This window comes from Mustelus asterias, chromosome 10 (assembly GCF_964213995.1).
Source record: "Mustelus asterias chromosome 10, sMusAst1.hap1.1, whole genome shotgun sequence".
In the NCBI taxonomy this organism is placed as follows: Eukaryota; Metazoa; Chordata; class Chondrichthyes; order Carcharhiniformes; family Triakidae; genus Mustelus; species Mustelus asterias.
This window is the reverse complement of record NC_135810.1, coordinates 98759618-98784659: the sequence shown is the minus strand read 5'-3', so window position 1 is coordinate 98784659 and position 25042 is coordinate 98759618. Positions and strand designations below refer to the sequence as shown.

General features: G+C 43.9%; 1 protein-coding gene across 6 annotated transcripts in view; it reads left to right on the top strand.

Moving 5' to 3' along the window:
- The window catches only part of LOC144499799 (periostin-like), a 104793-nt gene that overhangs the window by 11412 nt on the left and 68339 nt on the right, over positions 1 to 25042 (top strand). For all 6 annotated transcript variants that reach the window (XM_078222297.1, XM_078222294.1, XM_078222293.1 and 3 more), the window contains exon 3: positions 20331 to 20395. In XM_078222297.1, coding sequence (XP_078078423.1) covers positions 20331 to 20395 — 65 coding nt within the window. The remainder of the gene's footprint in view (positions 1 to 20330; positions 20396 to 25042) is intronic.

Below are 25042 nucleotides of genomic sequence, written 5' to 3'. Positions count from 1 at the left end.
AGGAGTTTTCTGACTAATGTCTGCCAAAAATGAGCCAGAATACAGAGGGTGTGGGGGAAAATTGAAAAAAGGATGGCGGGGCAAAGAGAGCGTAGGAAAAGATTAGCAGGTACCTTAACCAGATATCCAAAATATGTTACAAATGTATACATTTTAAAAATAGTTAAAGAAATGATTAGGGATAAACAAGGAAGTTTTCTTGTGGACACAAACTCTGGGGGCATGACTGAGGTACTGAATAAATGCTTTGTGTCTATCTTCACAAAAGAAGAGAATGATATTAAAGGAAGCAGAGCAGAAATGTTCAATGGTTTAAAATAGATAGAAATGAAATTCTAGATAGGATGGCATCACTCAGAAGTTAGCCAATCATTCGGTCCAGATGGGATGCATCCAAGCTTGCAGACAGAAGCTAGGGTGATAATAGCAAAAGCATTGACCATAATGTTTCAATCCTCTTTGTATAAGGGAGTGGTGCCAGAGGACTGGAGGATTGCAGATGTTACATCCCCATACAACAAAGGAGGGATAAAACTACAGGTCAATCAATCAAATGTCTGTAGGGGGAGACTGACTTGAGACCACTTTCAAGGATAAGTTTAATTCTTCTTGGGAGAAATATGGGCTGACAAAGGACAACCAGCAGGAATTTGTTCAGGCAAATAGTGTCTGACCAACCTTATTAAGTTCCTTGATGAAGTAACAGAGAGCAGTGGTGAATGTAGTGCAGTAATAAATTCTATTCCAGCAAGTCAGTTAATACTTTCAGACCTCATATCAATCCTTGCACTGCTCTTTCTTACTTTCCATTCTTACATACCAGTCTATGATCCTCACTTCTTGGCAGTCATCTTGAACATTCAATCAATATTTAAACTTTCAGTAGCTTTTCATGCATATTCCACAACTGTTGCAGCCCTCCATTCACTATACTCCTCTGGAATATATGTCACCCAGCTACCCATTCAGAGCCTGTGGATATGGCAGCTCTGTCCTGTGTGTCAGGATCAGTCACATCGCCATTATCCAGCCTTTGTTTTAATGTTTTTGACTCCTCAAGGTTTCCGTCACAAAATACGAGTAAATGAAGTTCAAAATGCCTCATTTAACAGATGATGTGGAGATGCCGGCGTTGGACTGGGGTGGGCACAGTAAGAAGTCTCACAACACCAGGTTGTTCCTTCATCAGGTGAGTGGAGAGGTGGGTTCACAAACGTGGCTTTGTCTATATAGACAAAGGCCCGATTGCAACCATTATCTTTCCAAACCAACCATTATCTTGCAACTGGGTCTCTGTCTATATATGCCGTGTTTGTGAATCCACTTCTCCACTCACCTGGAGAAGGAGCAGCACTCTGAAAGCTCGTGATTCCAGATAAACCTGTTGGACTTTAACCTGGTGTTGTGAGACTTCTTACTGTGTCATTTAAGAGAGTTGGGATTTTGGTCATTAATTCTGATTAATTGTGAGGAATGCATATAAACCATTTGATTGTAATTTACGATAAATACTGCCTTACTGACATGACCCATTTCTGAATCCGTGCCTTTCTATTCCCTACTACTCTCCGTTTCAAATACACCAAATCACTTGAGTTAAATTCTGTCTTAGATGGTCTCCTCCTGTGCCATACTGCTCTCGGAATCTTTTACACATCCTCAGCCTCGAGGAAAGGTCTGCCTCCATGTGTGCATCATTTAAACGTGCAAGAAAAATGAAAAGAGTTGGAGGACTATCCCTACCCAAACACTTTGACAGAATTCAGCACGGAATTGTGCTAACTTGTATTCAGCTATGAAACTCTTGAGTTCAAAAGCGTTTAACGCAGTAGTCAGTGCGCTGAAAACCACATCAATTGCAAATTATTTATCTGCTCAGCACAGCACAGAAGGCATTTTGGGATTTGGTTTATAAACTGATAGCTAGGGATTGTATTGTCCACCAATCAGAAGGGAATTCTTTACATGAACGGCCCATGCCAGAATATGTGTCAATAAGCATATGGTCAAACAATTAAAATTTCATGCAGCGGTTTATCAATCACCACATGAATCCTTTCACGGATTCCATTGCTGCAGTATCCATGGCCATGATATTCATGTTTTCACACATGTCTCTTGCCTCAACATTGGTAAATTCCACTGGGCGGCATGGTAGCACAGTGATTAGCACTGCTGCTTCACAGCTCCAGGGACCTGAGTTCGATTCCCGGCTTGGGTCACTGTCTGTGTGGAGTTTGCACATTCTCCTCGTGTCTGCGTGGGTTTCCTCCGGGTGCTCCGGTTTCCTCCCACAGTCCAAAGATGTGCGGGTTAGGTTGATTGGCCATGCTAAAAATTGCCCTTAGTGTCCTGAGATGCATAGGTTGGAGGGATTAGTGGGTAGATATGGGGGTAGGGCCTGGGTGGGATTGTGGTCGGTGCAGACTCGATGGGCCGAATGGCCTCTTTCTGTACTGTAGAGTTTCTATGATTTCTATGATTTATTATCAATTGGAAACTTGCCTGGTGCCCCAAGTCTGATTCCTATTCATTTCTCCACGATTCGGTCTACAGCACCAGGGACCTGGGTTCAACCCCGGCCTTGGGTCACTGTCTGTGTGGAGTTTGCACATTCTTCCCGTGTCTGCGTGGGTTTCCTCCGGGTGCTCCGGTTTCCTCCCACACTCCAAAGATGTGCAGGTTAGATGGATTGGCCATGCTAAACTGCCCCATCATGTCCAAGATGCATAGGTTAGGGTGATTGGTGGGATAAATATGTGGAGTTACCAAGATCTGGTGGCGGAGGTGGGTCCAGGTAAGATGCTCTGTCGGAGAGTCGGTGACGTCTCGATGGACGGATTGACCTCCTACACTGTAGGAATTGTAAGGGGAAACTTTGCATAGTTCAGGAATGTAAAGATTAGTGTTAATCCAGGAATCCCAAAATGGAACTTTATCAATCTTGAATACAGCTTTTAAAGTCCATCAGATAGGACCCCATTTTCAATTCCAGCCTTGGATGACTGTCTGTGTGGAGTTTGCACATTCTTCCCGAGTCTGCATGAGTTTCCTCTGGGTGCTCCGGTTTCCCCCCACAGTCCAAAGATGTGCAGATTAGGTGGATTGGCCGTGCTAAATTGCCCCTTAGTGTCCCAAGATGTGTAGGTTAGAGGGATTAGCAGGGTAAATGGGGTTACAGGGATAGGGTGGGGGTCGAGGGTGGGTCTGGGTAAGATGTTCTTTTGGAGAGTCGGTGCAGATTCAATGGGCCGAATAACCTCCTTCGGCACGATAGGGATTCTATCATGGAACAATTGAAATTGCTTCATCTGGCAAGTGGGTTTATATGATGTGGAGATGCCGGCGTTAGACTGGGGTAAACACAGTAAGGAGTCTAACAACACCAGGTTAAAGTCCAACAGGACGGTCTCAACCTGAGGCCGTCTTGTTGGACTTTAACCTGGTGTTGTTAGACTCCTTAAAGTGGGTTTATAGCCAGAGATTATAGATTTAAAACAACTGGCAATGAACCAGTGAAGATAGACTTTTTCACACAGAGGGTTGGGAAGATTTGGAATGTGCTATTCGAAAGGAAGGTCGAATCAATTTCCTCAAGAACTTTCAAAACTGGTTGTCTTACTTGCACTGTGATGAGGAAAAACTGGAGCATGGGACTAAATTGGACAGTTCTTTCAAAGAACTGGCACAGGGACAATGGACTGAACGGCCTTCTATACTGTAAGGCTCTGTGGTTCAATTTGGTGATATTGTAAATGTCTTATAAAGTTTATTTAGTAATGTCATAAGTAGGCTTTATGCTAACACTGCAATGAAGCTACTGTGAAAATCTCCAAGTCGTCACACTCCGGCTCCTGTTTGGGTACACTGAGGGAGAATTTAGCATGGCCAATGCACCTAACCAGCACATCTTTCTAACTGGGATAAAACTGGAGCACCTGAAGGGAACCCACGCAGAGATGGGGAGAACGTGCAAACTCCACACAGACAGTGACCCAAGCTGGGAATTGAACCCATGTCCCTGGTGCTGTGAGGCAGCAGTGCTAATTTGCCACTGTGCCGCCCTTGCTGCCAATTTTCCCCTAAGGACTAGTTTTTTTAATTTTTGAAAAGCGTTTAATTATCTTTAATGAATGATTTTGCTGTGGGCAATTTCATGAAATAAAATGTTGTTAACAGTCAACCATTTTCAGTTATAATAATGACCCTGTAACACTTGTTAAGCAACAAAGAAGTGGTTTAATTGGAATAAACAATGAAAAGTTTGTTAACCCAGCAGTGAAGCGTGTATGTGTAAGCATTCAGTGAAAATGATGAACACGGAATCATCCAGCCTTGCCGTAATTAGATAAACATCCATGAAATACAAAATGTAATCACATGGGCCGTGTTCCCCAGCAAGCTGGAACCTAGCTCAGACATGCAGAATGAAAGATTTTGCTCTCTGATCATCAGTGATCATTATTCTATTCCCAGTAAAAGGAGTGCAAAAGTGCACAATTCAGCAATAGCTGTTATTATAGTGGTTTCTGCATCCCTCCCACCCTTAAAATTAATTCAAAAGGACAGGAAATATTGGGAAATGAAATATCCCAGTAGTGTAGTAAAGGAGTTCTTTTTTAAGTTCTTGGAAGAGGAAGAGGCTCAGACAGATGTAGATAGACCGTATCCTTGCTTTTCATTCAAACCATGACGTACCCAGGCTGGAGAATGCAGGAAACTGTCAAATCTTGACGAGCTGAATGACTCTTGAATTGTCAGCTTTTTTCAGAATGAGCATTAGAAAAAAGAGAAATAAGAAAACAGAAAGAGTTTGCAGTCCCACACCATGACTTGGTGTCCCAGCATGCCGTGCCACACGTGAGCGAGATTCACATCCGCAATCTCTTTGATTTGATTTATTATTGTCACATGTATTGGTGTGCAGTGAAAAGTGTGTATTGCGCGCTATACAGACAAAGCATGTCATTTACAGAGAACGTAGGGGAGAAAGAAAGGAGAGGGTGCAGAATGTAGTGTTACAGTCATTGCTAGGGTGTAGAGAAAGATCAACTTAATATAAGGTAGGTCCATTCAAAAGTCTGATGGCAGCAGGGAAGAAGCTGTTCTTGCGTCAGTTGGTACGTGATCTCAGACTTTTGTACCTTTTTCCCGATGGAAGAAGGTGCAAGAGAGAATGTCCAGAGTGCACGGGATACTTTATTATGCTGGCTGCTTTTCCAAGGCAGCGAGAAGTGTAGACAGAGTTAATTGATGGGAGGCTGGTTTGTGTGATGGATTGGGCTACGTTCACAGCCCTTTGTAGTTTCTTGTAGTCTTAAAGTTTAAAATTTATTTATTAGTGTCACAAGTATGCTTACATTAACACTGCAATTAATTTACTGTGAAAATCCCCTAGTCGCCACACTCCGGCGCCTGTTCGGGTACACTGAGGGAGAATTTATCACGGCCAATGCACCCAAGCAGCATGTCTTTCAGGCTGTGGGAAGAAACTGGAGCACCCGGAGGAAACCCACGTAGACATGGGGAGAACGTGCAGACTCCGCACAGACAATGACCCAAGCCGGGAATCGAACCCAGGCCCCAGGCGCTGTGAGGCAGCAGTGCTGACCACTTGTGCCACCATACCGCCCATCTTGTCAGAGAAGGAGCCAAACCAAGCTATGATGCATCCAGAAAGGATGCTTTCTATGGTGTATCTCTCACGAACCAGTTCTCAGTCTCAGCCATGTGGTTGTGGAGGGGAACAAACCAGATAATTGCCTGCAGAGACCAGAGAAAGAGGAGAAAAAAATTTGAGGAACTTGCATCTTAAATTCATGAACAAGGAAAAGTACAGCCCAGAAACAGGCCCTTTGGCCCTCCAAGCCTGTGCCAATCATGATGCCCTAATTTAACAAAAATAAACCTTCTGCCCTTACTCGGTCCGTATCCCTCTATTCCCTCCCTATTCATGTACCCATCCAGATGCCTCTTAAATGTTGCTAATGTGCCTGCTTCCACCACCTCCTCAGGCAGCGCATTCCAGGCACCCACCACTCTGCATGAAAAACCTCCCCCGCACATCTCCCTTAATCTTTCCTCCTCTCACCTTGAACCTGTGCCCCCTTGTAATTGACACTTCCATTCTTGGGGAAAGCCTCTGACTGTCCACCCTGTCTGTGCCTCTCATAATTTTGTAGACCTCTATCAGGCCTCCCCTCAGCCTCCGTCTTTCCAGTGAAAATAATCCTTGTTTATTCAATCTCTCCTCATAGCCAACACCCTCAAGACCAGGCAACATCCTAATAAACCTTCTTTGCGCTCTCCCCAAACTTCCACATCCTTTTGGTAGTGTGGTGACCAGAACTGCATGCAATACTCCAAATGTGGCCCAACCAAAGTTTTATATAGCTGCAACATGATTTCCCAACTCTCGTACTCAGTGCCCCGGGTGATGAAGGCAAGCATGCCATGTGTCTTGTTAATCACCTTAGCCACCTGTGTAGCCACTTTTAGGGAACTGTGGACCTGCACACCCAGATCCCTCTGTATGTTAATGTTCCTAAGGGTTCTGCCATTTACAGCATAATTCACACCTAAATTTGATCCCCCAAAATGCATCACCTCTCATTTGTCCGGATTAAACTCCATCTGCCATTTCTGTGCGCAAGTCTCCAATCTATCTATATCATGTTGTATCCCCTGACAATCCCCGGTGCTATCAGCAACTCCATCAATCTTTGTGTCATCCGCAAATCAGACCAGCTCCATTTTCCTCCAAATCATTTATATATTCATTCCTTTTGTGTATTTCCTTTGCAGCATTGAGGAAGGAAAGGAAGACGAAGCAAGGGAGGGAGATGCTATTAAAAAGACTTAAAATTATACAGGCTCACACTTAAAAAGAAAACTGGGCAGTACCAACAGACTGGGGTTAAGGAGAGGAAAGATACAAGCTTGTATTCACACTTGCAAAATAGGTGTCAATCCCAGTGTTGACCAGGTCAGTAAGGAGTCACAAAGTACACTGCTCTTTCACTGGGAAAAACAAATGGCAGACAAGAATTCCTGCAGGAGATAAAAGCAAAATACTGCAGATGCTGGAATCTGAAACAGAAAATGCTGGAAAGTCTCAGCAGGTCTGACAGAGCAAACATATCTGCTGGAATTTTACCGCCTCGCCTGCTCGAGGCTCGAAAGATCCCACCCGAAGCCAATGGAGGATGCCGTTCTGCGAGCCTCGCCCACCCCGATTCTGGGGGCGCATGCCGGTAAAATTCCGGCCATCGAGTCTGGATGACCCCTTGTCGGAGCTGCAGGAGGACTGTAAAGTTTCTGATTGTGAGGCAACATTACAGATTGAGAGAGAGATGATCTGTCTGCCTGTCGTTTAGGAGTACAATTGTGCCTTTTACAGGATATGAGAGTAATTAAAAGCCTACATTATGGAGGAGCTCAAGCAGACAGCAGTGTCACTCCTTGGGCACAATGTGTTTTGAGAAAATATTTTAAAATTTCAGTTGTGTAGATCTTACCGTTGGACCTCAAGACAAACAATTACAGGAAAATGTGTCAAAGAGTATTAGCTTTTGAGGTAACTGCATTGCTAAGCTTTGACATGGGAGCGTTTGTTTACACATTCGATAACACTGAAGAGATATGTTCATGAGAAAGCTGGACTTTGTTTACCCTTTAACATTTGAATACTGCATTGATGGGGAATCAGCTTTGAGATAGATCCTGTTTGTGTACAAATTATCTGTGGTCAAAAAATCAAATGCAACAGATAATGGAAATCGGAAATAAAAACAGGCAATGCTGGGAGTGGTCAGTGGGTCGAATGCTTTCTGTGGAGAGAGCAGACAAGTCAATGTTTCAGGTATCACCGTTCATCAGCTCTCTCCATATTTATTTTGCTCAAGTATGTTCATATAACATCTGAAAGACACGTTACAAAACATTTGAACTTGTAAAGTGCAATGGTATTCACAATTTCAGTAAGAGTTTTAACAACACCAGGTTAAAGTCCAACAGGTTTATTTGGTAGCAAATTTGCTACCAAATAAACCTGTTGGACTTTAACCTGGTGTTGTTAAAACTCTTACTGTGTTCACCCCAGTCCAACGCCGGCATCTCCACATCATTCACAATTTCTCCAGGGATCAAGGTGCACTCTGAGGTGCTTCAGTTCAGTAATGAGAACATTTATTTCAATATTTTCATTGGAGAAAGTAAAATTCTTTACAAACGACATATATTGGCCATATTGCACTCTACAGTGCTTCAATACATAGAATTAGATTCAATACAATAGAATTAGGATTAAGCACACAGTCCAAGGGGGTCTTGCACAGTTACCAGCCCCTCCGTGTACATTGGCTGAAGGGCCCTTCCACCATCCGCTCTCTTCACATTATCAGTAATGTTAATTTCTGTGGAAACCAAGTGATTTATTTTGACTTCAGGATAATCAGGGAGATAAAACTACTCAAAGTTCTTCATTGTTAAATTGGCTTCCTACTTTCCAGTTCCTGGGAATATTGACTTTGACTGATAAGAAAACTCAAGCCCCGAGAGAAATCCTGCGCCTGCAGAAGAGATAAGACACTCGTTCAGCCTGGTGCATTGTTTCTCTAACCATTGATTGTTTACGAGTGATTTCTCCAGAAGCAGTTCTGGGCTCATCTTCTGCAATGACTTATGCTGGGATCATTTTCTAGGGACCAGGTATTCAGTGGAACTGGCCACTCAAAATCACAGTCTCGCAGTACTTTTTTACCCTTTACCAAGTCGAAATGTGTTACTTATTGCACTTGTCTCCCTGTGTCTGCGTGGGTTTGTTCCGGGTGCTCCGGTTTCCTCCCACAGTCCAAAGATTAGGCTAGGTTGATTGGCCATGCTAAATTGCCCCTGAGTGAACTGGGATGCATAGGTTAGAGGGATTAGTGGGGTAAATATGTGGAGTTACAGGAATAGGGCCTGGGTGTAATTGTTGTTGGTGCGAACTCGATGGGCCGAATGGGCTCCTTCTGCACTATAAGGTTTCTATGATTTCGATGATTTCTATGATATTATGTCGGAAGTGTACAGATGTCATGTAATCCTGGCTGGAAAGAATGTTTGCTTTTCCCGATGGCTTCCTTCCAAAATGTAAATTCGGTTTCCAAAAGTCTCAGTACAGGAGATTGTTTCTGCTGGGAACAGGTAATGCAGACGGTAGTTAATCGGTTGTTATATTTTGAAGCCACGTATGCATTTGCCTTTGTTGCATGTACTGGGCCAGCACAAGTGAAGCTTATTAAATAACACTGCCTCACTTATGTTAGCCAGGTTATACAGCTGCAAACAGGAGTGTTCCACTTTCTTCTCAAACTCAGAATGCCACAATGTATTCATTAGTTCCATGTATGCTGCAGTGTGTGTTTACACAGGGACACTCAAAATCTGAGGCCGATGAATCATTCCTACCAATCCACCGCTTACCAATTCAAAGTCCAAAGTTCATAAGCTCATAAGATCTAGAATTAGGCCATTCAGCCCATTGAATCTGCTTCGCCATTCGATCTCATATGCTCCTCATCCCCAAATTCCTGCCTTCTCCCATTCAACCCATTACCAATTAAAAATCTGTCTAACTCCTCCTTAAATTTACTCACTGTCCCAGCATCCACCGCACTTTGGAGTAGTGAATTCCACAGATTCACAAGCCTTTGCGAGGAGTAGTTTCTCCTCCACTCTGATTTAAATTTGCTAAAAAAAACCCTTATCCTAAGACCGTGACCTCTCGTTCTAAAATGCCCCACAAGAGGAAACACCCACTCCACATCTACTTTATCCATACCTTTTATCATCTTGTATACCTCAATTTGATCTCCTCTTATTCTTGTAAATTCCAGAGAGTATAGGCCTAAACTGTTCATGTGTCATTTCAGCATCTGGACTGGCTTATTTTCTAATAACTTTCATAGAGTGGGAAGTGGTTCGATTTGACCAAAATAAATTGTTTTGGAGTTTGGTGAAAGGGATTCCGACGCACTTACCTTCTCTGGTACAGAGTTTGCTCAGTATAATGGTCTAGTAGTTATAAAGTTTTTAAAGTTTAAAGTTTATTTATTAGTGTCACAAGTAGGCTTACATTAGCACTACAATAAAGTTACTGTGAAAATCCCCCGGTCACTGCACTCCAGCGCCTGTTCGGGTACACTGAGGGTGAATTTAGCATGGCCAATGCCCCTAACCAGCACGTCTTTCAGACTGAGAGAGGAGACTGGAGCACCCAGAGGAAACCCACGCAGACAAGGGGAGAATGTGCAGACTCACGGAACTAGACATCTAGTGATCGTAAATTGTGAAATAGAACTCAATAATCTAATCATTGTCATAAAAATCCAACTGGTTGACTGATGCCCTTCAGGGCAAAGGACGTGCTTCCTGGTCTGTGACTCGATTTTACCGGGTTCCCCAGGGTACAGAGCACTGGCATGTATCAGGCTGAGTCGTGTTCATGAGGCAGGAAGAGGTATTCTTGGAGTCCCACTTCTTCCTTTGCTCTACCATTTTGTAGCACACCCCAGTGCAGATCTTCCAAAGAAACATAGAAGATAGGAGCATTTGGCCCTTCGAGCCTGTTCCACCATTCATCACGATCGTGGCTGATCGTCCAACTCAATAGCCTAATCCTGCTTTCTCCTCATAACCTTTGATCCCATTTGCCCCAAAGATGGCACCATGCCATTGTCCAACCAACCAGACACTCTTGCGGGTTACCAGGGTAACTGGAAAAATCAAGGCAAGGCCTCTGCCATTGGTTGTAAATTTGAATTTGTGGAGTGCAAAACTGACACTATCGGATCAGCAGTCAGACATCCTGTTCAATTTCCCATTCTGTTCCATTGAAACCAGTTTTACGTCCTTGATTAAAACTTACCCACATTGTTTACCCCACCATCTCCTTCCACACCACCCCAACACTCTCATTCATTTTACCCAATTGGTTGCCAATGGTTCCAGTGCCTGAGGTATGGTCACGGGCCTGAGGAACTTGCAGCTGCATCCAATGTTTATCTGTTCCAAATTCCATTCAGAACCATAACTCACTTGTGTGATAGCCACTCCCGAATTATGTATTTTACTCGTGGGGTTTAACTCATGTTGCACTGCTTGTCAGTATATGCCTGCTACACCAACTATTTTTGAACAGATGTAAAACATTTTTAGGTTAGTTAAGTAAAAATATAACATCTTCAATACTTTTCTATTCTCTTATGAATTTCTGTCATGTCAACTTTAGCTCCTTTAGTAGCATTCTTTTTTTTATTCATTCATAAGACTTGGGCATTGCTGGCTGGCCAACATTCATTGCCCATCCCTAGTTGCCCTTGAGAAGGCGGTGGCGAGCTGCCTTCTTGAATCGCTGTAGTCCATGTGCTGTGGGTTGACCCACAATGCCGTTAGGGAGGGAATCCCAGGATTTTGACTCAGCGACTGTGAAGGAACGGCGAAGTATTTCCAAGTCAGGATGGTGAGCAGCAGGAAGGGGAACTTGCAGGTGGTGGCATTCCCATGTATCTGCCACCCTTGTCCTTTTAGATGCAAGTGGTCGTGGGTTTGGAAGGCGCTGTCTCAGGATCCTTGGTGAATTGCTGCGGTGCATCTTGTAGATAGTACACACTGCTGCTACTGAACATTGGTGATGAAGGGAATGGATGTTTGCAGATGTGATGCCAATCAAGCGGGCTGCTTTGTCCTGGATGGTGCCAAGCTTCTTGAGTGTTGTTGGAGCTGCACCCATCCAGGCAAGTGGGGAATATTCCATCACATTCCTGACTTGTGCCTTGTAGATGGTGGATACGCTTTGGGGAGTCAGGAGGTGAGTTATTCACTGCAGTATTCTTAGCCTCTGACTTGCTCTTGTAGCCACTGTGTTTATGTGGCGAGTCCAGTTGAGTTTCTGATCAATGGTAACCCCGAGGAAGTTGACATTGGGGGATTCAGTGATGGTAACACCATGGAATGCCAAGGAGTAGTGGTTAGAGTGTCTCTTGTTGATGATGGTCATTGCCTGGCATTTGTGTGGTGCGAATGTTACTTGTCTCTGAAGTGAAAGATTGAGGGTTTAAATCCCACCCCAGCAACTCAAAAATCTTGACCAGAATTTTACCGCCTTGCCTGCCCCGATTGCGGGGCGGGTGAGGCTTCCAGAATGGAAATCTCTGTTGGCCTCTGGTAGCATTTCATGATCTTGCACGAGCGAGGTCGTAAAATCCCGCCCCTAATCTGCATTGACAATATAGCCCTGAGGAAGTGCTGTGCTGTCTTTTGAGATGAGAGCACATGCATAGACTGTTTGAAAACACAAATCAATCCATTAAAATAGAAGTTAGGCTTAGAAGTTGCATTGGCTTTTTGACACCTATGACCATGGGTGCAATGTGGTGGATGGCATGCGTATGCTCATTTCTCATTGGCAAAGAACCACTCACCAAATGGGTAATGGTTTTTCCACAGGTATTTAGGGTGAATGCCTGAAATGGGTGTCAGCAATGTGCAAATGTGAGGCATGATATATGTTTAATATCCCTTGCAAAATTGCATGCACTGCATTGTGGTTTGTTTCTTCGAGTATTTGACAATCAAATGAGCAGATCTATCAAGGGCCATTGGACACTGCCATCAGAAAGGTAAGTTAGTTTTTTTTAAACTATAGAGACTTTGGAGAGACAGAAGAAGAAGGATTACCCCTCCCAGCTTCATGTTAAATCTACAAGCCCCTGCTAGTCACCACTCAAATCCCACAAGATCATGTACCAACTGACACAAGAACAGCTTCTTCCCTGCTGGCATCAGACTTTGAATGGACCTACCATAAATTAAGTTGATCTTTCTCTACACCCTAGCTGTGATTGTAACACTACATTCTGCTCCTTCTCCTTTTCTTCTCCCCTGTGTACTCTATGAATGGTATGTTTTGTCCGTACAGTGTTCAAGAAACAATACTTTTCATTATATCCCAATACATGTGATAATAATAAATCAAATCAAATCCCACTCCTCGTATTTGCATGCCTCCCCATCAGGATATGTTTGTCTGGATTTTGGCCGCCATATGAGCCGGATGAGGTTACACCCCTGGTGTGACACTGGCCTCTGTAACTATGACCTCCATGACCACAGCCTGTGGGGTAGACCTGCTCTGTTCCGGCAGTAAGGAAATTAGGCCAAGGACACCAGTTGACCGTGCTCCTGCTGCTAGAAGATGCACCCTGGCCCAATTCCTGGACTCTAATGTTCCTCACACAGATGGCAGATGTGGCACATTTATTCCCCTTGTCTGCTAAAGCAAACACTGGTTGAAAAATAAAGCATAGGAGGCGCCACGTTACCCACCATCTCCCCAAAATAACATTCAGTTGTCCGGAATGTGACATGTCAGTGAACCTAATCAGTTGCTGTGAACTTATTTGTTTGCACACTTTAACATTGATCTTTCTTTCCATCACTTGGAGTGATGGTATTTGTCTCGGACCCCGGTTAACTGGCAGCTGTCTTTTCGTTCTGCACCAGGTTTGCAGCTGTTCCGCATTAGGCATGTGCTGGTGTATATAGCAATTAAAAATGGTCTGATTTGGCTTTGTTGTGCAGGCCAGGCTCCCACCTGCAGGGTGTGAGTTTCAATTTGCTTTGCAGCGATGTAACATGACTCACAGGCGTGTTCAAATACAGTCAGGTGCGGCCAAAGTGGACCTGAGCACCCTGCCGTCATCTTAAGGTTTTCATTGTTAATTCCAAACGTGTTCATGTGCTATCTGATGTCAGTTCAATGAAATTCTGTCTGGCTTTCTGCCGTAGACATAATACACAGTTCTATTTGCCATGCGGCTTAAATGGTTCAATGGAATGACTCAATTGCTCTTTCTCTGGCAGCCACTAATGCCTTGAATACTGCTCCCAGCTGTATTGATTCTACGAGAAATAAAACATGCCATATCTAAAATTTGCATGTGGACTATCAGCGAGGGTGAATATTATCTCTCTGTATTGGTGGGATCATAAACGTGGTCGGAACATATCTTCTATTCGCTGTTTCCCAGCACAATCATACACTTGTTATTTCAATAATTATTTCACTGAAAAGGCGAGGTAAATCACCCCTGCTGTGTTTATGCTTAAGGTCACACACAGAGCTCAGGGGAAGTCTTTTCCTTGTACATTAATGCTGCTTTATTATTTATTAACTTTCTGTTGGGGTCAACAGTCTCATTCAGCATCGTCTGTGAGGTCTTTTAGGGATGGTTTGAAATGCTGCAGCCCAGCGAGAAGGAAAGCCAGTCCGCATCAGGGAATGCCTGTCACAATGAGTTCCAGATTCCCAATAGACCACGCTGAGCTGTTCCACAGTAAAAGCCACGCACTTCCCCTGTTCAGGACTGACCCAAGCTCCATCAAGACAGCAGGGGGAGAGAACAATGCTGACCTCAGTCGTAGCAATACCCTCCAGCTCAGCAAGCTGACTGACTAAATCCTGACTGTGGATTTAGGAGAATTCTTTTGTCTTGAGGGGCAGTTTTTTTTTGCCTGTCGAGAGTCTAAACTGGGAAATCGCGAGCACGTTCCTGACAGATTCCGGCCAATTGAGACGAATGGCCAGAAAAAACAAACAAAGCCAGAGCCCCCTGGATGATGAAAGAGATAAAATGAAGAAAGGAAAGGATGTATGTGACGGGTGTCAGATTGATAAGACCTGTGAGAGCAAGGCTGAATGTCAAAAGTTTGGAGGTGTAGTGGAATCAGCATAAGAGAAGCGCTAAGAAGAGATTATGAGAAGATTTTTTTGATTTGATTTATTATTCTCATGTATTAATATATAGCGAAAAGTATTGTTTCTTGCATGCTATACAGACAAAGCATACCGTTTGTAGAGTACATAGGGGAGAAGGAAAGGACAGGGTGCAGAATGCAGTGTAGAGAAAGATCAACTTAATACGAAGTAGGTCCATTCAAAAGTCTAACGGCAGCAGGGAAGAAGCTGTTCTTGAGTCAATTGATATGTGATCTCAGACTTTTGTATTTTTTTCCCGATGGAAGAAGGTGGAAGAGAGAATGTCTGGGGTACGTGGGGTGCTGGATTATGCTGGCTGCTTTTCCAAGGCAGCAGGAAATGTAGACTGATGCAGTGCAGGACTGATTTGGGACCTAAAATTCTATTAATGCATGGAGGCAGAGTGCAAGGCTTAGTCTTTATCAAGGAAGAAAATGCTTCAGATAGTTGAGACAAAAATTAATAAAGAGGTATTAGAAATTTGGCAGAGATATTGATTATATCTTGATATAATATTGATTAATCACCAGGACCAGATGAGATGCATCCAAGAGAAGATTAATCTTTTCAAGTTTAAATTTTATTTATTAGTGTCAAGGGTAGACTTACATTAACACTGCAATGAGGTTACTGCAAAAATCCCCGAGTTGCCACACCCTGGCACCTGTTCGGGTACACTGATGGAGAATTTAGCTCAGCCAATGTACCTAACCAGCACGTCTTTTGGACTGTGGGAGGAAACCGGAGCACCCGGAGGAAACCGGAGCACCCAGAGGAAACCCATGCAGACACGGGGAAAACGTGCAGACTCTGCACAGACAGTGACCCAAGCTGGGAATCAGATCAGGTCCCTGGCACTGTGAGGCAGCAGTGCTAACCACTGTGCCACCCTGGGGACTCTGAGGGGAATAAGAGTGGAAATTGTTGAGGCTATGGCCATAATCTTTCAATCTTCATTAGATCCAGGACAGAGAATTGCAAGTATTGCACCCTTGCTCAAAAAAAGTCATTCATGGGATTTGGGCATCACTACCTGAGCCAGCATTCATTGCCCATCCCTATCTCCTTTGAATTGATTGGTATGCTAGGGCAGAGGGCAACCACATTGGATAAATATCTGGATTAACTGAGCAAAGGTTACATTTATTTGTTAAAGGCAAGTCATGTCTAACTAACAATGATTGAGCATTTGGTGAGATTTTGGTAAGCTCATAGAGAGGGTTAATGAAGGTAATGCAGTTGGTGTGGTGTATATGGACTTCCAAAAGGCGTTTGATAATGTGCCACATAACAGGCTTGCAGGCTTGTCAGCAAAGTTTAATCCATGAAATAAAAGGGACAGTAGCAGCAAAGATACAAAGTTCTTACAGGGTGTGACAGGGTAGATGTAAACAGGATGTTTGTCCTGACTGGTCAGTCTAGAACCAGGAGACATTGTCTCAGATTAAGAGGCAGGCCATTTAAGACTGAGATGAGGAGGAATTTCTTCATGCAGAGAATGCTGAATCTTTGGAATTCTTTACCCCCAGGAGCTTTGGGCATAGAGTGTATTCAAGACTGAAATAGATAGATTTTGCCATTCCAATGGTCTCCTTATCAGGGGAAGAATGTTCTTGCTATAGAGGGAATGTAGCGAAGGTTTACCACACTGAGGAGAGATTGAGTCGGTTAGGATTATATTCGCTGGAGTTCAGAAGAATGCAGGGGGAATCTCTTAGAAAACTATAAAGTTCTAATTGGATTAGATATGGTAAATGCAGGAAAGATGTTCCTGATGGTGGGGAGTTCAGAACCAGGGTTCACAGTCTAAGGTTATGAAGTAAGCCTTTAAAGACTATGAGGAGCAGAAATTTATTCAGCCAGAGAGTCGTAGGCCTGTGGAATTCACTACCACTGAAAGCAGTTGAGGCTAAAACATTGAATGTTTTCAAGAAGGAGTTAGATATCGCTCTTGGAGCGAAGGGAATAAAGGGTACGGGGGAAAATGGGATCAGGCTAATGAATTGGATAATCAGCCATGTTCATAATGAATGGTGTGGATCAGGCTCAAAGGTCTGAATGACCTACTCCTGCCTCTATTTTTTATGTTTCTATCAAGGGATATGGGGATAGTAGTGGAAAGATGGTGTAGAGGTAGCTGATCATTTGAATAGCGGAACAATCTCGACTGACCGAATGGCCTGCACCTGTTCCTATATTCCTAAAGATGGCTGAGTGTCAGGAACTGCAGTGTAAGGATGGATGCTTTTTTTCAGGCTGGAGTAGGGTATACAGAGGGGTTCTCCAGGGGATTAGTACTAAGACCACTGATTTTCTTGATCTATATTAATGACTTAGACTTGGGTGAGCAGGGCACAATCTCATAACTTGCACGACACAAAACATGGAAGTATCGTGAACCAGGAAGATAGTGAAAGACTTCATGAGGACATAGACAGGCTGGTGGAATGGATGGATATATGGCAAGTGAAATTTAAGGTGGTGAAGTGTGAAGTAATTCATTTTGGAAAGGAGAACAAGGAGAGGCAATCTAAAATAAAGAATATGATCCAGAAGGAGTGTGGGAGCAAAGGGACCTGGGTGTCTCTGCATGCAAGTTGTTGAAGGTGGCAGAGCAGGTTGAGAAAGTGGTTAATAAAGCGGAGGGCATCATGCACTTTATTAATAGAAGCATGGAGTATTAAATCAAACATGTTATGATTTACCTTTTTATAAAACATTGGGTTGGCTTCAACAGAAGTATTGTGTCGAAGTCTGAAAACCACACTTTAGGAAGGATGTGAAGACCTTAGAGATGGTGCAGATATTTACGAGAATGGTTCCAGGGATGTGGATAGATTTTGGAAGCTCGGGCTGTTCTCCTTGAAGAAGAGAAGGTTGACAGGAGATTTGATAGAGATGTTCAAAATAATGAGGGTTCTGGATGATTGATAAGAAGAAACTGTTCCCATTGGTGAAAGGGTTGCATACTAGACAACAGCAATTTATGGTGAATAACCAAAAGAAGCCAGAGTCCCGAGGAAAAACTATTCTCCGCAGTGAGTGGCTATTATCTGGAATGCATTGCCTGAGAGTCATGATGTGGAGATGCCAGCATTGGACTGTGGCTGGATATGTGCCGTGTTTGTGAAACATACCTCTCCACTCACCTGATGAAGGAGCAGCGCTCCGAAAGCTCGTGATTCCAAATAAACCTGTTGGACTTTAACCTGGTGTTGTGAGACTTCTTGCATCAGAGTTTGATGGGGCAGATTCAGTCGTGGCATTCAAATGGAATTGGATAAATATCTGAAGAGTAAATAGCTGAAAGGTAACGTGAGAAGGGCAGGGCAGTGAAACTAGCCAAGTTGCTCTTGCAGAGAATTGGCACTGAAATGATGGGCTGAATGGCCTCCTTCCACATTGTAACCATTCACTGATTCTATAACAAGCCTTCAGTTTACGATGTTCAGAAAGCACATTTGTAAAGCCAGCCCCAGAAATGGTAGACCTGACACCCAACTCTTTACGAACAGCAGGTCTACTGAGGATCATAGCGAAGTGTAAGTGGGACACACATGACTACCCTGTTATGTTGAGTGCCATTAAACTTGGGCCTGCAGTGTTGATCTTAAATCAATTTAATTGCTGTTATGCTGGTAGGTATTTAGCCAAATGGGAGTAACATTTAAAATTTGCTTTATCCAATAGATGCAGAATCATTAGAGTTTCCTACCAGTTTATACTGTTTGGAATTTTCAGACCATTCTCACCAGCAGGATCTTCCAGTCCCACCAATGGTGAACCCCTGCCGTGGGTTTCCCGGCAGCGAGGGGTGCATCCAATGAGAAACCCCACTGACAACAGCGGGACCAGCCAATGGTGGGCCACCTCTGCCGCTGTGCAACATGTGGCAAGATCGCACAGAAAATCCTGCCCACTATATCATGTACACCAAATCGTGCTTTCTGCATAACATAACAATCAAGATGTGTGTGATTATGGAGGTAAAATTAAACCAAGAGCAGCAGATTGCCTCTCCTTTAGAAAACTAGCTGAGGTGCATAAAGGAATGGAAAATACGATGATGTATAAAGCTTGACCGAGTCATCACTGGCCATTTTGCGTCGTCGATGACCTGGTGTTGTTAAACTTCTTACTCATTTTGCGTCCCACCAGAATTGAATTTTAACCCCTATATTTTGTAACTGAGAAGAACTCAGCACAGGCACACTGGTTAGCACTGCTGCCTCACAGTGCCAAGGACCTGGATTCGATTCCCGGCTTGGGTCACTGTCTGTGCAAAGTCTGCACATTCTCCCCGTGTCTGCGTGGGTTTCCTCCGGGTGCTCCGGTTTCCTCTCACAATCTGAAAGACGTGCTGGTTAGGTGCAATGGCCATGCTAAATTGCCCCTTAGTGAACCCTAACACTGAGTGTGGCGACTAGGGGATTTTCACAATAACTTAATTGCTGTGTTAATGTAAGCCTACCTATGACACTAATTAATAAAAATGAAGTTTTAAAACTTTAAAAACTACATGAATAAAACGATATGTTTGTTGCTATACAATGGCAGACTCATTTAATTCAAAGGCAACCTGCTGCAATGTATATTTGGCAGTTGTGAAAGAATAATGACGTACTAAAGCTCCCCAGGACACTGCACAGCAACAACAAAAAAACAAAATGTGACATTGAACCTCATAAAGATCGATTAGATCAGATAGTTAAGAAGGTATGTTTTAAGGAGTATCTTAAAGGAGGAAAGCAAGGTCCAACGATGGAGAGATGTGGGCAAGGAATTCCAGAGATTCACTCCTAGGTAACTGAACACATGGACACCAATAATGGAGCGCCATCTAAATCGTATAACATATTCATTCATGGGATATGTGCATTGCTGGCAAGATTAAAATCAGAGATGTCCAGGAGGCTGGAATTAGATGAGCACAGGTAGCTCGGAAGGTTGTGGGCTGGAGGAGATTATGGGATTAGGGAAGGGCAATGGCATGATGAATTTGAAAACAAATGTTTGACAAGAATTTAAAATCAAGATGTTGCCTGACCAGTCGCCAATGCAGGCCAGTGAACTGAGGGCTGTGAGGTAAATGGGGCTTTGTATGAGTTCAGACATGGTTAGCCGAATTTTGGAAGATTTCTAGGAAAGGTGGAAGACCAGCCAGGCGTGCATTGGAATAGTCAAATCAAGAGTAACAAAGGCATGAATGAAGGTTTCATGGGTAGATGAGATGAGGCAGGGGTGAAATTGGCCAATGTTACAGAAGTGAAAAGAAGCTGCCTTAGTGATGTGAATATGTGGTCAAAAACTCATCTTGGGGTCAGTTAGCATACCATTTCTATTTGAATATGGAATATTCTCATATTAATCAAGCTAGCTTTTGGACAAAACTACCAAGCACAGAGAATCATGTGTTATACGTTGAGCGAAGAACAATTCAATCATAACTCATTTTCAGGAGACTTGTTTGTTCTCAGTCCAATTTTTTTTTGGCTCACATATTTGCATATTTTCATTCCTTTGACTGCAGGTTGGTTTTATATGAATGCTGCCCAGGTTATATGAGGCTTGACGGAGGACGTGGGTGCCCAGCAGGTAATTAAATTGTCCTGATTTAATCATTGTTAACACTGGATTTTAATTGTTGCGTATGCAAAAGTCACAAAACAAAATGTAATTCAATGTTATTCTAATTATATTTTCTGTTCATGCAATGGTATCTCTATTAGCTCCTACCATCCAGGGTACTTACTTATTTATGGATAATGGAGATTAGTGAATAATCTAGAGATCCTAAATGTTGGCTTTATATTATATTTTGTCGCAATACAGTGGTTGTACAGCAATGAGGATAGAGAGCAAATAATAGACATTGAATTTAGTTTCCTGGTACAAAATATTTGGTAAGAAGTTTAACAACACCAGGTTAAAGTCCAACAGGTTTATTTGGTAGCTACCAAATAAACCTGTTGGACTTTAACCTGGTGTTGTTAAACGTTTTACTGTGTTTACCCCAGTCCAACGCCGGTATCTCCACATCACAAAATATTTGGGCCAGGATTTTACAGCTCCGCCACAGTGTGTCTCCTCCTGGTGGATGCAGTGGGCCATTTAAATCCCCGTTTACTTCAGGGGGACTGGAATATCTTGCCGGGCAGAAGAGGCTGTAAAACCCTGCCCTTAGTCTATGTCACACAACGTGAGTTGATGTCAGCAGTCTGTACTATAAGATCAGGCCTGTACTATAAGATCAGGCCTGTACTATAAGATCAGGCCTGTACTATAAGATGGTGTCGGGATCAAAGCCTTTCCTGCAAGAAGCCTGACGGGATGTTAAGGCACGTAATTTAAATGGGACACTGGATGTTGATGTATCTGTGCTGGTTATTTAGTAATTAGTAACTAACAATGGTGTTCTTGTGGCACAGTGGGTTAGTGCCCTTGCCTCTGAGCCAGAAGTTCAGGGTTCGAATTCCACCCCAGACTCGATGGCCAAAGAAGGTACGTTCATAAGAAGGTGCGCTAAACAAGTGTCAACCTGCAGATCCTTCTAAACATGCAAATGGCTGGTGATAAGGGTGGGTGAGACTGCTGGTCAGCCATGCTTGATGTGGAGTGGCTCCCCTCAAACTATGAAGATCTAGAGACAGACTAGTGACCTGTTCTGGGAATTACTAGCTATGGAAACGGATGAAAGTCTGTCTTAGAACACAACTAAGTGTGGGAAGAGAATTGGAACAAAGAATCCATCATCGTGCATCAATAACAAAGCATAGAAGTAGTGGCTTCCTCTATCATAGAATCCCTACAGTGCAGAAGGAGGCCATTCAGCCCATTGAGTCTGCACCGACCACAATCCCACCCAGGCCCTATCCCCGTAACCCCATCTATTTACCCTGCTAGTCCCCCGACACGGAAGACAATTGAGCATGTCCGCTCAAATAACCCACACATCTTTGGACTGTGGCAGGAAACCGGAGCACCCGGAGGAAACCCATGCAGACACTGGGAGAATGTGCAACTCCACACAGACAGTGACTGAGACCAGAAATTGAACCCAGGTCCCTGGCGCTGAAAGGAAGCAGTGCTAACCACTGTGCCATTCATTCAAGACTATTCTCATGAATTATGCACTATATTGAAGAAAGCCTAAGTAAACTAGAATGGAAGGTCAGATTCTGAAGATAATTATCTAAGACACAAACTTTCCTTTCAGACTAAACCCAGGGTGTGGTTATCATTTTGTAATCCAGTAGTCATATTTGATTAATTTTCCACTGCCGATCTAGAAATATTGAGGGTAACTGTAGTTCCGTTAATGTGGTTACACCCCCCTCCACCTCGACGCTGAGAGTAATTATGGAGCCGCTCTAGTCACACACAGACACTGAGGATCAGGGCAGCGCTTCTGTTTCCTGCTCTCCTCATTGAGAAGTGCTGGAATTAATTCTAATACTCTGAAGCTATTCTATCAGCATTGGCTGCTTTCCCATTCCACATGGTACAGTTAATCCTTGGATAACCCCAATGAGCCATCAGGGGAGCTGCGCTGTTAATCATTTAAAGAGAGCTTAGAAGTCCTGAGTTGTCGTGTAAATCATTAAACATTTATCTGCTGCAGTACAAAAGGGGTTAGAGAATATCATTCCCTTTGTTCAATAATATTTAACCCATCTACCAATCAAAGTCTAAAAATTTCTAGTCTGTTAGGCAATTCTGTGTAACAGTGCATCATTCCATGCATCGTCAGTAAAAGTAAAATCCTTGGGTGGGTGGAGGCCGGGGAAGGGTGGCCACTTCATCACCTTCCCACCCACCCTGGAGATGCCCCCCATAACATGGTAGGTAGGCAGATGTTAAAATAGGCAGCCTGACCGTTATTTTTAAATAAAAGGTCAATCGAGTTTGTTACCATGTCAATTGCCTGGGATAATCACCTGCTCAGATCATCATGTGGTTGGCATGGGCAAGCAGGCAGGAGTGGGCAGGCCTTTCTCCTAAACAAAATACTTAAAAGATAGGAAGGAAGTGAGGTACGTCCTTCATGGGCTGCCCTTTACACATCAGGGGCATTCTCCCCTGCCAAGATGTATACCCGCTTTGTTCCTTCCCCCAGTGACCTCTAAAACCCATCCTCCCACCCTCCTTGCACCACCCCCCGCATCCCCCCTGTCCTCCTCCCAGGTTTTAGGATCGCTTCCTGCCCCAGAAGCCCAGGGCTTATCTCAGTCCAGACACCATCGCTCTCCCTCATGTCTCCTACTTGCACTCCCAGCAATGCCTACTGCTGAGCTCAGGTACTCCAGGGGCTGTGAGAGCTGCCGGCTAATCAGAGTGGCCCACTGCTCTAGAGAGCAGGACTCCCACCAAGAGGCAGCAACAGTCTCACTCTCTGCCTGTTTATCCTGCTGGCAACACAAGGAGACAACAAGCCACAAGATAAGGGCAAGGCATCACCGGGAGCAACAAGGGTTGGATGTGAGCCGAATGAAAAGTGGCAGAGCATGAAGAAAAGGGGACACGTCCTCTCTCTGTCCGACCCCAAAAATCTCTGCATGTTTAGCCTGCTGGCAACACATTATAGCTGTGGGGCAGGGATTCTTTGAGGTGTGTCGGTAAATGGTCGACTCTTGCAGTGGATGAACAATACCAATCCCCCACCCCACCACCATGAAATCTAATCCCACGTTTTTGACATTAGATGAGACTTTCTTCACTTTTATCAGATGTAATTCCTTATCAAGGTGTCAGCTTTGGTCGATGTAACAAAGTCAGCCACATTTAAATGAGTTACAGATCACTCTGAGTCCGAGTTGCTGTGGCAAAATACACGTTTAGAACATAGAACATAGAACATAGAACAGTACAGCACAGAACAGGCCCTTCGGCCCACGATGTTGTGCCGACCTTCATCTGAAACCAAGATCAAGCTATCCCACTCCCTACCATCCTGGTGTGCTCCATGTGCCTATCCAATAACCGCTTAAATGTTCCTAAAGTGTTTGACTCCACTATCACTGCAGGCAGTCCATTCCACACCCCAACCACTCTCTGCGTGAAGAACCTACCTCTGATATCCTTCCTATATCTCCCACCATGAACCCTATAGTTATGCCCCCTTGTAATAGCTCCATCCACCCGAGGAAATAGTCTTTGAACGTTCACTCGATCTATCCCCTTCATCATTTTATAAACCTCTATTAAGTCTCCCCTCAATCTCCTCCGCTCCAGAGAGAACAGCCCCAGCTCCCTCAACCTTTCCTCATAAGACCGACACTCCAAACCAGGCAGCATCCTGGTAAATCTCCTCTGCACTCTTTCCAGCGCTTCCACATCCTTCCTATAGTGAGGTGACCAGAACTGCACGCAATATTCCAAATGCGGTCTCACCAAGGTCCTGTACAGTTGCAGCATAACCCCACGGCTCTTAAACTCCAACCCCCTGTTAATAAAAGCTAACACACTATATGCCTTCTTCACAGCTCTATCCACTTGAGTGGCAACCTTTAGAGATCTGTGGATATGGACCCCAAGATCTCTCTGTTCCTCCACAGTCTTCAGAACCCTACCTTTGACCCTGTAATCCACATTTAAATTAGTCCTACCAAAATGAATCACCTCACATTTATCAGGGTTAAACTCCATTTGCCATTTTTCAGCCCAGCTTTGCATCCTATCTATGTCTCTTTGCAGCCTACAACAGCCCTCCACCTCATCCACTACTCCACCAATCTTGGTGTCATCAGCAAATTTACTGATCCACCCTTCAGCCCCCTCCTCTAAGTCATTAATAAAAATCACAAAGAGCAGAGGACCAAGCACCGATCCCTGCGGCACTCCGCTAGCAACCTGCCTCCAGTCCGAAAATTTTCCATCCACCACCACCCTCTGTCTTCGATCAGACAGCCAGTTACCTATCCAATCGGCCAACTTTCCCTCTATCCCACACCTCCTTACTTTCATCATAAGCCGACCATGGGGGACCTTATCAAACGCCTTACTAAAATCCATGTATATGACATCAACCGCCCTACCTTCATCAACACACCTGGTTACCTCCTCAAAAAATTCTATCAAATTTGTGAGGCACGATTTGCCCTTCACAAATCCGTGCTGACTATCCCGGATTAATCCGCATCTTTCTAAATGGTCGTAAATCCCATCCCTAAGGACCTTTTCCATCAATTTACCAACCACCGAAGTCAGACTAACCGGTCTATAATTACCAGGGTCATTTCTATT